The following is a 13,710-nucleotide window of genomic DNA, read 5'->3' as shown; positions in this document are numbered from 1 at the left end:
CACCTGCTCTGGTTCCAGCGATGACTTCCCCCAGTGTATCGAGAACCCCAGGTTCGTCAGAGTGTCTGTCACGCGTTTTGCGTGTCTCTCGCACTTCTCGCGTGTGTTTGCCTTGACCAGCCAGTCGTCTAGGTAGGGGGAGACATGGATCCCCTGCTTTCGTAGGTGGGCCGCGACCGCCGACAGGCATTTTGTAAAAACCTTTGGCGCCGATTTTAGCCCGAAGGCCAGGGTTGTGAACTGGTAGTGTTCCTGGTCGATGTTGAACCTTAGAAGGCCCTTGTGCCTTCTGTTTATTGGGATGTGCAGGTAGGCATCCTTGAGGTCCACGGTGACCATGAAGTCCCCGTCTCTTATTTGGGGCAGCACCTCCTGCAGCGAAGTCATTTTGAACTTCTGCGTTCTGATGAACTTATTTAGGTATCGCAGGTCCAGGATGGGTCTGAGGTTTCCGTCTACTTTCGGGACCACGAAGTAGTTCGAGTAGACCCCCTTGTTGCGTTCTCTGAACGGCACTGCCTCTATGGCTCTCTTTTCTAGAAGTTGCAGGGTTTCTTCTCTGAGTAGGGCCAGTTCTTGAGCCGATCTCTGCCTTCCCTTTGGTCTTCTGTTTGGAGGTCTTTTCTCCAAATCCACGCAGTATCCGTACTGCATGACGTTCAGTATCCACTTGTCTGTGGTTATACGCCGCCACTCCTGAAGGTAGAACCTCAGTCTTCCGCCTACTGGTGTTGGATGCTCGTAGGCTTTTGATTCTTCTCTCCCCCCTGATGATACTGTACTGCGCCTCACCCTTGGGGGCATGTCGAGGGTAGGCGTCCTCCTGCGTGCTGAGTCACTTTGATGAGGGTTGGTCACCACCTCTCCTCCTCTGGCCACGTCCGTTCCCTCTCCCGCGAAAGGACTGGCCCCGATGTTGGTACTGCCAGTTTTGCTTCTGTTGACCTTGTTGTCCGTGACTATCACCCTGCTGACCCTGCTGGAACGTCTGGTGCGACGCTCCCTGCTGGCTTCCTCCCCGACCGTAGGGTCTCCTAGAGGGGTTGCCTCTCCTCATCCCCCTTTGCTGTAGGGCCCCCATGGACCTCGCCGTTTCGTTTTCTTTTTTCAGCTGGGTGAGTTTCTCGTCTACTGTTGCTCCGAACAGTGTCTCTCCGTTGAAGGGGGTGCTAAGGATGTTGTTCTGCACCTCCGGTTTGAATCCCGAGATTCTTAGCCATGCATGTCTTCTCTCGGTGACCCCTATGGCCATTAGTCTTGCCGAAGTCTCTGCCCCGTCCAACACCGTCTTTATACAAGAGTTGGCGATGTTTTTACCTTCATCCACCAGGTGGGAGGCTCTTTGGCGGTATTCTTCGGGGAGGTGCTTTACTAGCTCCCCCATCTCGTCCCAGTGCTGGTACTGGTGCCTATTGAGAAGTGCATTGGAATTCGCCATGCGCCAGTGCATTGCGGCGTTCCTCTCGACCTTTCTTCCTGTGAGGTCTATCCTCCTGCTTTCTTTATCAGGTGGTGGCCCCGAAGTTGCTGGCACGTTGGCCCTTCTCCTGGCCGTGGAAGCTATGATGGAGTCGGCAGTGATACTACCCTTGATGTAAGGGGGGTCCAGAGAAGAGTGCTTATACTTCTTCTCCGTCCTGGGCGTGATCGAACGGCAAGTCGCTGGTTCCTTAAAGGCCTCTCTCCCCTGATTCATCACACTTTGTAGCATGGGAAGGAATTGGCTCCTCGTCTGGATGGGGAGCAGGGTCTCGAGGAGGAAAACGGCTTTCGGCCTCTCCTCGTCCAGTTTCACGCCGAAGGCTGTCGCTGCGCTCCTGACCACCATATTGTACACCCCGATGTCGTCGGGTGGCGAAGGCCTCGAAGGGTACGTGTCCACGGGTTCCTCGGGGTTTTCGGTGTCGAGATCCTGCCATTCGATGTCGTGGCTGGTTGATGGCACCGAGCTGTAGAACGACTGCTGGTCTTCTTCCTCGGCTTCGCCTTCATAATAGGTCTCGTCTTCCTCTTCGAGATCTCTCGGCAGCCCCTCGGTGTCGAATTCGTCCTCGATTTCGACGACGTTCGTCAGTGGAGCCGTTGGAATTTTGAATTTCTTCATCTTGGCGTCGAACTCCTTCTTCCTTTGAAGGATGTTCTCTATTTCAGCCTCCAACCGCCTCTTCTTTTTCTCCATCTCGGAGATGCTTTCGGCGTCGACCGCGGGCCTCTTCGACGGAACTTGCGTCGACGCCGACCGGTCCTTCTGCGTCGAGCGCCCCGTTTCATGGGTTGTCTTCGACGATCCTTGCCTTTCGGCGTCTTTCGGCTCCAGGGAGTCCTTTTCGAAGGATCCGCTCGGCCTCTTGTCCATGGTTCCCGCCTTGGTCGCCGAAGTTTTCGGCGCCGGGGCTCCCTTCGTGGACTTTGACTCAGATTTTCTCGAGTCACCCTCGGGTTTTCGAGGTATTTTCGGGTGTTTTGAGCTCGACGATTCTCTTACCTTGTCTTCATTTTTCTTGTCGGTCTCTACGACCGTGAAGTTTTCGGGTCCCTCGGCGATGTTGTCCTCATCGTCTGTGGAGGCCCAGATCGTAGAGCGACGGGGCCTTACCCTTGCCATCCATGCTGGTGTTGGCTCTTCTCTGTCGTTCTCTCACCCGGAGCGTCTTCGGCGCGAAGGCTGAGCAGGCGTTGCAGTCCTTGCTCTGGTGGTCGACCGGTAGGCAGAGGTTGCAGACCGGATGCTGGTACTTCTGCGCAAACTTGTGGTGGCAGTTAGGGCAGAACTTGAATGGCGTCTTGTCCATTGCGCTCAGGGCCTCTGAGTGCGCATTCTCCAAGGGCGTCGAAGAAAAAGGCGCAAAACTTCCTTCTTCCCGCTCCTGATGTAATATATTCCTTTCCTGTGATATCTTCGTAGTTAGTTATCGACGAAACTCGCTTTTCCTTCTTCTTCCTTCGATTGTAATTCTGGAGCTTCCCGATGACGATCCAGACCCAACGGCGGAAAAAAGAATCTGAAGATGGCGCCCCAAAGGTGGGACTTCCGCAGGAAGCACGACGACGTCACGGGAGGTGCACCAAATGGTGGGTCGTCGCCGCCCACCTGGGCTACAAAAAAAAAAAAAAGGAAAAACAAAGAAAAGACTACGAATCCGGACCCAACCACAAGATCGCGGAATAATGCACAGCATAGTGAATCCAGAAAGATTCACGCTGCAAAACCTAGCCTCTTTGTGCAAACTGCTGGTAAAGAGCTCTCCTCTGCCTAAGCAGGGCACGTGGCAGTTAGGACAGCAAGCTCTGGCCTACATCTGGTTATAACTTTGGAAGTCTTAATAAACAGCAACAAGCATTGGCATAGCCAATAGGTCTCGCTTTTGGGACCTTATAAGTATTTAGTTATGCAGCACAATATCCTTGATGCAACAACATCAACTGTTGCATGGCTAAACACTTATAAGGTGCAAGGTTTAGCCATGCAACAGCTGATGTTGTTGCACCAAGGATAAAGTGCTGCAAAACTAAATACTTATAAGGTCCCAAAAGGGAGACCTATTGGCTATGCCAATGCTTGTTCTTTTTTCTTTTCACGTCTAAACACCGTTCCCAGTGGCATAGAGGAGGATTAGTTATGTGTTGTCATCTTCAGTTACACTTTAGCTTAAAAAAAGATGGTCAGGCAGGTGAGGGTCAATGGGCTCTGGAATCCTGCAGATGCTTTTCTGCAAGTGTGGGCCACCTTACCCGCAAAACCACGGAAGGATAGCAACTACAGGTTTTCTCTCTGCACAGATCTGCAGAGTGACTTTTACTGCAGAGAGGAGTTTTCTTGTAACACTGCCAATACTTAATTAAAACCGCTGACATCATGGTGTTATAATTAACCGTGGCATTAATTAAGCTGGAATAATGATTTTTTTTTAATAAGAGCTGCTCCTACTCCATAAGAGTGCAGGCTGAAAATATATTTTTTGAGTGATGGGTGTTTTTTTGCTAACACACAGCCTGGAATTATTTTGGGATCGTTAACGTGCACAAAGTTTTCAATTTTGCCTTTTTAAGGAGAGAAGAGGACAGACTGAGGGAAATTTGAGTTTTTCCCACAAAAAAGTGCTCATCGGCTCCTTGTATTCTGATGGCTAATTATGCATCGGAGAGCATCGACAGCTGCATTCATCATCATAAAATGTAATAATTAATGACATTCCAACAAAGAAAAATATGCAAATGAGGACTCATTAGCATTTTCATATTCAGCTTCGATAATGCTTTTGCTGACAAGGTTGTAATTAATGAGGAGATTGGATCGGCTTCATTCCGCGCAAAATTCCAAAATGCTTGCATTATGGAAAATCGGCAGCTCTGCCAACTTTTCAGGGGGAAGCAGGCCCTCTAAAAGCACCAGATGTATATTAATGAAAGGGAGTTGTTTAACTCCTACAAAATCCTACTGCCCTCACTGTTAAGTGTGTGTGGTGAACATGACAAAGGGCACCGAGGAGTTCGTGGACGTTCGAGGTAGTGGTTCACCATCGTCGTGTGTGTCAGTATTAAATACTTTTATTATTTAGTGTCTTAAGTTTGCTGCGCCCTCTCCAGTGATACCAAATGCTGCTTTCACTTAATCATATAACAATGATAATCACTGGGACACACTGATTGCTGCATTGAGATGTTATGGGATGGTATAGGGGCTCTTTGATCTATTTTCCATATCTGCTGTGACAGTCCCATGTAACAAAGTCCCAGATCCAGACTGCAAAGTCATCTATCAGCATGGCTATTCATTAAGGAACTTGCTTTTGCCATCACGTGACCAAGCTAGAGTTTTTCTGCCGCTATTAGCCAGTGGGAAGGAGCCTCGCATTACTCCTCCCCTATCAACTTGCGGCAGAATGTGAAGTCACAGTAGCCAACGGAGAAAGGGGAGAAACCGACACAGATTGTTGCAAAGTGCATCACCACTGGCATTCCCCACTCCCCTTCTAGCAGTTATGTGCGCGCGCGCGTGTGTGTGAAGTCACTGTAGCCAACGGAGTAAGGGGAGAAAACGACACGGATAGCTGCAAAGCGCATCACCTCCCCCACGCCCCTTCTAGCAGTTATGTGCGCTGACAAAAATGAAATAAAAATAAAAAAGCGAGAGGTGCGCACGCGGCGGTGGCAAAAGTGATCGCGCTGTAAGGGTGCCGCGAGCGAAGATGGCGCTTGGGACGCTGAAAGCTGGTGGCTGCGCACGCTTGTGCGCGTAACCGCAAGCTGGTGGCCGGCAAAAACCTTTGGGAGCACTTTAAAAACTCGCTTTCTAAATGTCTCGCAGAGCAGCGCATGCGCTGGCTCAGGCGAGACCTAAAGAAAAAAGTGGTCTCGGCTCTGTGTGAGCCGTACACATTGGCAATTCTGCTAGGGAACATTCCATTCTGTCTTTGGAAAAAGAAACAGGCTATAAGCATAAGATTTGACCCTCCTCCCGTGGGCAGTCAGTGCAAAACATTAGGCCACATTCCCTGTGAATGACAACACAAGAAGGAGGGTCCAGTTCGCTACTGTCAAAGATAAAATAAATAATGAAATGGGATGCTACACAAAGCAGAGACCAACCTGGTTCTCTGTCAGGATTAGAGACAGGCATTATATTTTCAACCCCCTTTATAGACATAAGAAGCTATGAAAAAACAATATTACTTTCCCCAACCAACACAGAGAAATAAACTACAAACAAATTATCAAATATAATCAGTCTCAGCACAGAGTCCACACACAAAGAGACCTCTGGTTCCTCCCAAATGTCTCTCTATGTTGCTCAGCAGCCACTTAAGCACTTTTTTCCCTCGTCATGTTTTCTGTGTAAATGTGTGTAACTGTAATAGCTTTGAAGTATTAGTGGGGACAATGTAATGCCTAGCTGGAGCTTATTAGAACTCTACTTCTGATCAACGAAAATCATTCTGTGCGACTACTTTATATATGGATTTAACAAGTGTCCATAAAGGGTAGAACAAAGTAATGAAGGAAAAAAAGAGAGGTAGGAAGCGCAACAGGAGAGGAAGGATGGACAGAAGGAAAAGAAGGTAAGAGAAAAATGTATTAAGGAAGGAGAGAAAGGAATGAACAATGGATTTAAAGGTATGAAGGAAGTAAAAGGAAGGAAGAGAAAAGGAGAGATGGAAAGAAGGGATAAAGGAGAGAAGAAAAGGAGAGAAGAAAAGGAGCAAAGGAAGAAAAATTGTAACAGAAAAATAGGAAAGGAAGAAATGAGAAGAGAGGAGATAAAGTAAGACAATAAAGGAGAGAATAGAAGAAAAGAAAGCACAAAGAAGAGGACAAAAATAAAGAAGGACCAAAAAAGAAAAGGACAGAAAAGAAAAGAAGAGTTGAGGCAGGGACAAGGAAAGAAAGACAGAAAGCGGGAGAGAAGGACCAAAATAAAGGATTGCAATGAGAGAAGAAAGACAAAGAAAGTGAGACAGTGAGAATGGTACAAAGTGAGAATGAAACAAACAAGGAAAGAAATGGAACGAAAAACAAACAAAAAGACAAAAAAGGAGAGGAAAGAAATACACAGAAAGAAGAGAAAAACAAAATGGAAGAAAAAAGAAAAATATTTACATACTGTGCTACATTAAATAATGCACATTTGTATGAAGTCTAGTATCCCTTCAAATATTTAGGTTCCATTGGCTGTATTGAAATAAACCTCTGACTGAGTCATCATCAGAAAATGAATTAGTTAATTAAAGCAATAATTTTCAAGGGTGGTTTTTAGAGAGGTAATAATGTGCTTTTTGTGGGCTGGCTTCTTAGCAGGCAGCAGCACCACACTTGTATTTTAACAAGAGGGTGTGCTGTATGCTGCTCCTGCACTGCGAGTCAGGCCTTTAAGTGCAGCACTGACACAAAATTCTTCCAAAGTTTAGGCAGGGAGCTACTTCAAGGCAGCCTGTGGACTAGTGGCTTCCAATCGTTGTGTTAGACAACCCTGCTCTAGCCCCTTGCTTTCCTTTGTCGGTTTATCAATGTGAGGGGAGTGTGGCCTTTCTGCAGCTGTCTCGCTGCATCGGCCTGTGGGCGCAGACATTGACTCACTTGTTCTTTCCCAGGAGGAGCCCAGTTGAGCATCCACATGGGCGACACTACTGTCTCCCATGAGACAGGAGAAGCACAGTGTCTGTGTAGAACTCATGGTCACACCCATTTTGTCAGGCAGCTGCTGGGCGGCAGTGACGCAGCAGAGTTCCACGGGAAAGGTTGCTGCTATCACTTCATCAGGGGAGGTTGGATTCAAGCAGGAGGAGCCTGCTCTGCCCACCTGTGCCTTAAACGGGGGTCAGGTACCCCGAACCTCATGTCATTTTACTGGTCTGGATTTTCTTGCCGGTAAAACCAGGCCTGATAAACTGGAACCAGGTGAATCCCGGGGCAGGAATACTGCGCCATTTATAAGTATCCTGACTGGGAATAACGCTGACCAAACTTATAATTAAAGCCAATCTCAATGTGGTAAAGGGTCAAGGCGATGTATCCAAAATTAATTTATGCTAAATTTCCTAGTCAAAAATGTGATGCAAATCTGATTTTTATCCTACTTCAACTCATTTAAATATGGGAAGTCTCGCTCCCTGGAAACACACTTACACCTGTCAATGATCGGAGCAAATTTATGTGGGAAACTACCTGAAAGTTGTACGTGAATGCTCACAAGTATACAGGCGTGCGACCCATCCAGAAACACCTACAATGTCACCAGAAACCAAAACGTGTGCAAATTCAATCATACCAGTGGTACGTGCGAAACAGATGCACCCAGTGAACGTAAAAAGGCACCATTCCCGAGTCTGTCACTAGGGACATGAATTTTAGATTTATATAGTCTTGGTTGCCATGTGAGTTAAACTTAGATGTGCAAAAAAGTTGTGAATTGGCCCCTGAATGTTTGAATTGCACATGTGCCACCAGTAAGAAAGTACAATATGCCAATCAGTAGGACACAGACGTGGAGAAGGGCCAGCAGGATTATACACCCAACCGTCCATTTTTATTGAGCAGTTCAAAAACTAATGGTGGCGGCAGAACATGGAATAATAAACTTGGGAACTGGGCTAGAAACGTAACTCGAACGCTAGTATGACAACTTGGAATGATAGCTGTAACAGGAAATACGATTGGGGCATGTTCTGTCGACACTGTATTCTTAATTAGGAGGCGACAACATGAAACCAAAGGCCAAAGGGGTCCTCGGTTAGATTTCAAGTAAAGGCGGCATGACAGAGTACATTTTAACACCAATTAAAAGTAACGCTTGGCTTACATGTCTGTAGAGCTCTGTTAAGGTTGTCCTGCATTGCTTTCTTACATCCTGGCAAAGTCTGTTCATTTGCCTCAGAGGTCGAACTCTTTACATTCTCGAGAACTCTCATTTCACGAAAACTTCTCTTCTCCTGTTAAAAAACGTGGGAAAATGATAAACACAATTAATATTCCCACCCACCGCAAGTTCTCAAAAAAATATGCACGAGGGAGGTCTTAAGGATGGAAGGGGTCAGGTGCGGTGCGGGCTGTGCGAGAGACATAGTTCATACAGTAAAAAATAAAATGTTCTCCTCAGATGGGTTCCCAGGCAACAGGAGCCGGAAACGAGCTTTGAAAGTAGTTCCAACCAGAACCGTGTCAAGGAATGCACGAAGAGCTTCCATATCTGGGACTGGCGGTGTGTATAGAAGTCAGTCATGGGACATTTCATCTCATCAGGTCTCGTGTGAATGGACTGCTGGTTGTCTCCCTGAGTTCCCTAATGTATACGCTGGTCCAGGGCTTCTGAATGAGCCCCACCAGCGGTCTCGCTCCTTGAGTCTGGCCATTGCTGCCTCACCCAAGTAGTGAAACTTTATGATCGCTGCCTCTTTATATTTTGGGGGGACAGGACTTCCAGCAGAACCGGTTCATGGTATGATGGGTCCTTGGGAGGTGGCTAATGCTGGTGGTGCAAGTGAGTGAATCTCGTGTAACTGGCCAATAGTCTGTTCTGGACCAGGTGTTATGTGTGAAGGTGATGAACGTGCTTTCAGCTCTGTTGGCATGGTTCAGTCACCACATGTTGTGAAGGTTGTTATCCTGCATGAGTGTGTGTAGCTGGGCGTCAGCATCTGGATGAGGGCGTCTAGTGTTGTTGGACCTGTCAACAAACTGGTCAAGTATCACGCTAAATTCGCCACCTCAGAGTATCGTCCCAGGTCCCATATTAGTGATCACGCGCCAAAGCTCGGTGAAGAAGTCGAGGCAGTCCACATTAGTGTCACATATTGAGACCAGAGTTAAGGGGAAGCCGCGCAGTGTGCCCTGTGTTATGACAAATCTACCCTCCATGTCGCATCCTATAGCATTTTCTTTCACATTTCCTGTACCCCAGCAAGATTCTCATAATTCCTTTTTGTTTTCTTTCTCGGACTGCAAAATGAAAGGAGTTTGTAAACAAATATCCTAACCTTAAAAACAACCTAAGCACCAATTTGTTAGAAGACACGGCCTGACAGTGGACCTCTGTATTTGAAGGGCAGCAAATGTGGCAAGTTAAACACAGAATTCAAAGCCATCTTAATTTAGTGCTAGGACTTTCGCAACCCACCAAAACTCGGCTTGCGGCCCACAATAGGGTTGCGGACCACACACAGTTCGGTAAACACTGCTCTAAATTACTCTTCTGCTCAATACCCACACCTCACCAACTGTGGGACTGTCTGTTCCTCTGGGTAGGTAGGACTGCAATTTGGGAGAGGAGGGAGGCGAGTGGGTTTCAGCGGGCCCTGGTAGCACCCCTGGCACCCGGAGATCGTGTGCGTGTGAACGAGGACGGTTCTTGATGGGACGGATGATAGACCCTGCATTGGCAGCTCTCAGTTCACCAGTACTTGAGCTACGAACTCATTTTCCAAATAATTTTACTAAAGAAATGACCACTTCGATATTAACGTGTTCATCAAGCAAGGCCAATGAAAGTTAAAGCAAACGGCGAGTTGGACCAGCATTTCACCTCACAACTTTAATTGGCTAAGAGCTATCTTGAAGACTATATACAAGGAAGGATGCAAAATGTAAATTAGCTCAAAACAAGGCATCACTAGCGGAACACCATAAACCTTTCTCCACACAAAAAGTATTTTCAGTCTTCGGTTAGAATTATTAGCAGTACACTTATCCTCTTCCATTCTGGCTATAATGGACGCTGGAAAAAAAGGACTAAAGTCTGGCCTCAACTACTCGCCCATTCATAATGAGATGGAAAGTAAAAGGAACGGTATGTATCCCATAGGAAGGAACATGCGAAGGCTTTAAAAAGAAGTTCTGCAAACAGAGGTTCTGGGAAGTATAATTAGCATTTTTATGTCAACATAGGATTTTGTAATGTGAGCAGAAGGAAGGCATGGAACAACACATGTAAATGCTGCATCGCCACCAACCAAGGGAAAAGCAATAAGCTATTGCCATCTAGTGGGAACATTTAGCATTACAGCGCCATATTACGTTCTTGTCTCACATACAATACAAGTCTACGAGTGAGTGAGTATTTAACTGCTTTATGTTCGGGGTTATTGGGGGAGAACGATTCACTGAAGACAGAAAAGAGTATGGATTACTTAACACATGGCAGTAATTCGGAAACATGTGGAAGAAGTAGTGTTTCAATGATTTCTGATAGTGGGAATGGACTCTGTAAAGGAGTAGAGACCGGCATGGAGAGGGTTGTACAAGATTTTGAATGCAAAACCATACTAGTGATTTTATAAACAAGGCATCTAGTCAACTGCCACACTGGAAAAGTATGTGAAGAAAGTAGAGTAAAGAAGAGTGCATTTGAGAGCCTCAAGGTGTCATGACAAGTGTCACCGATACTATATTTGGGCAAATATCAGGATTTGGACACATTTTGTAACGGTCCATGTTAAATTATATTAGTCCAACTTTGTATATTAGCTCCCTGTGCACCATAATTGGATACTTGCTTCTGTGCAGTAATCAAATGACAATAAATATACGAAGAAAGTGCGAGTTTCATAGCATCATTGCACTTCATGGTAAGCACGCGTGCCACACAACTTTTTTTGCCAATGTGACATAAATGTTAAAAGAGTAATAAAAACCACAACCCCAAAATACTTTGCACTGCTCTGTAAAATGCTGCTCATCTGCATGCGTTTTCTGTGAAGCAAGAACATAACTTGGACTTTGCTTGATTTTATTTAACCTTGTAAACCCAACATCTATCTTTGTGCATATTTAATTCACTTCCCATGAAAACGTTTATGTTTCTGTTACACAGAAGGCGTTTGGATCCGCTTTTTAGGTCTCGCCTGAGACAGCGCTTTAGCGCTGCTCTGGCGAGACTTATAGTAAGCGAGTTTTGGAAGTGCAAACGAGTGCTTTCAGGCCTCCAAATACAGTGCATGTGTGCCGGGCGCGCGCACCATTTGGAGGCCAGAAAGCACTCGTTTTCTTTCACTTTCGCCGTGATGTGATCGCGATCGCGATCACTTTCAGCGCACCATTTGGCAGCCTGCGTGCCCGCCCCCACTCCCCCCTCTCACTCCCTCTTCGTCGCATCAAACAAATTCCTGGCTGGGGTAAAAAGCAGCGTCAATTAGCCCTACAACTGAAGGCAGAACTCCAGCAAAACCGCTTACCTCAGTCAAACTAGCACTGAATAATTGCATGAATTCTAATGCACTCTCAGAATCATCCTGTATATGACCGTGCTCATTGTGAGTCAGTAACGTCTACTCTAATGCTTTTTGTATCTCGTCAGAAATTGAAATGTCATCATCTGCTGTTCGATTGTTATGTAAAATGAAAATAAAGTTTGAAATAAAAAACTTCTCATTTGGCATTGAACAAAGCCAGCTGCTCTCCTGGCGAGAAGATAGTCTGGTTTAGATTGTGCACTCACGCACGGATGACCATCAACTCATACACTGAACCGAAGGCACAAACCTACATGAACGCCGTCATAAGTATATAAAAACACAAGTGCGCCAAGCCAGAGTCGGGAGCAGTTTGGTATTAGACAAACGTTTGCGCAAGTTATTGTTAATGGCAAGTAATCAGTCAGGAGGAGGCTTGTGCGCGAGCTCGGTTGTATTTCCTAAAGATTTACTTGTGGACAGCATTTTCGCAAGTCCTCATGCAATTAACAAAGACATGCACTTTGACACCCTGCAGGGAAGATCTCAGCACGAATGGGGCCAGTCCTTGCATCGGCTAGGGGGCACATTCCCGTTAGTCACCGCGCTATACACAAGGAAGGCACATCAGCACATTCCCTTCGGTTAGATTAGGACCATGCCACACACTGCTGCACGCCTCACACTGCTGCACGCCCCACACTGCTGCACGCCACACACTGCTGCACGCCCCACACTGCTGCACGCCCCACACTGCTGCACGCCCCACACTGCTGCACGCCACACACTGCTGCACGCCACACACTGCTGCACGCCACACACTGCTGCACGCCACACACAGCTGCACGCCCCACACTGCTGCACGCCCCACACTGCTGCACGCCCCACACTGCTGCACGCCCCACACTGCTGCACGCCCCACACTGCTGCACGCCCCACACTGCTGCACGCCCCACACTACTGCACGCCTCACACTGCTACACGCCACACACTGCTGCACGCCACACACTGCTGCATGCCGCTGCATGCCACACACTGCTGCACGCCACACACTGCTGCACGCCGCACACTGCTGCATGCCGAAAACTGCTGCACGCCACACACTGCTGCATGCCACACACTGCTGCACGCCACACACTGCTGCACGCCCCACACTGCTGCACGCCACACACTGCTGCACGCCCCACACTGCTGCACGCCCCACACTGCTGCACGCCCCACACTGCTGCACGCCCCACACTACTGCACGCCTCACACTGCTGCACACCGTACACTGCTACATGCCGCTGCATGCCACACACTGCTGCACGCCGCACACTGCTGCACGCCGAAAACTGCTGCACGCCACACACTACTGCACGCCACACACTGCTGCACACCACACACTGCTGCACGCCACACACTGCTGCACGCCTCACACTGCTACTCACTGCTGCATGCTGCACAACACTGCTGCACGCAGCACACTGCTGCACGCCGCACACTGCTGCACGCCACACAGTACTGCATGCCTCACACTACTACACGAAACACTGCTGCACGCCACACACTGTTGCATGCCGCACACTGCTGCACACCGCACACTGCTGCACGCCGCACACTGCTGCACGCCGCACACTGCTGCACTCCACACACTACTTTTATGCGAGTTTATGCTACTGACATTGTAAATGACAATGCTTTTTATTTGTTTTAAAACCAAAACATAAATAAAAGGCATTGTAATTTTACAATGCCAATAGCTCAAACTCTTATAAATGCGAGACCTATTGCATTGCAAATGCTTGTTTAGGTTGAGCCTGGGCAGCGCATGCGCTGCTCTGCGAAGCATGCTGTATTGAGGTATGGCATAGAAGCTCCGCCCATTTCACACCCATCTTTTCACTTGGCTCCTGTTACTGCCCTTGCAAAATAGTTACTTTTCATTTGTAAAGGCTCAATAGTCCCTCCACGGTACCGCCTTGTCTGCAACCTCCCATAACGACTGGACTTTTTACTTGTGTCGTTACACGGTCTGCTTTTTAAGTCGGTGAGCACTATTTTCTTTAAT

The 13,710-nt window shown here is 47.5% G+C and overlaps 1 protein-coding gene across 2 annotated transcripts in view; it reads right to left on the bottom strand.

Moving 5' to 3' along the window:
- The window catches only part of BLOC1S5 (biogenesis of lysosomal organelles complex 1 subunit 5), a 222,115-nt gene that overhangs the window by 167,301 nt on the left and 41,104 nt on the right, over positions 1-13,710 (bottom strand). For both annotated transcript variants that reach the window (XM_085607245.1, XM_085607247.1), the window contains exon 3: positions 8,297-8,426. In XM_085607245.1, coding sequence (XP_085463371.1) covers positions 8,297-8,426 — 130 coding nt within the window. The remainder of the gene's footprint in view (positions 1-8,296; positions 8,427-13,710) is intronic.

The sequence above is a fragment of the Triturus cristatus genome, chromosome 5_2 (assembly GCF_964204655.1).
Source record: "Triturus cristatus chromosome 5_2, aTriCri1.1, whole genome shotgun sequence".
Taxonomy (NCBI): domain Eukaryota; kingdom Metazoa; phylum Chordata; class Amphibia; order Caudata; family Salamandridae; genus Triturus; species Triturus cristatus.
The sequence above is the reverse complement of the archived record's forward strand: the minus strand, read 5'-3'. Positions and strand labels throughout refer to the sequence as shown.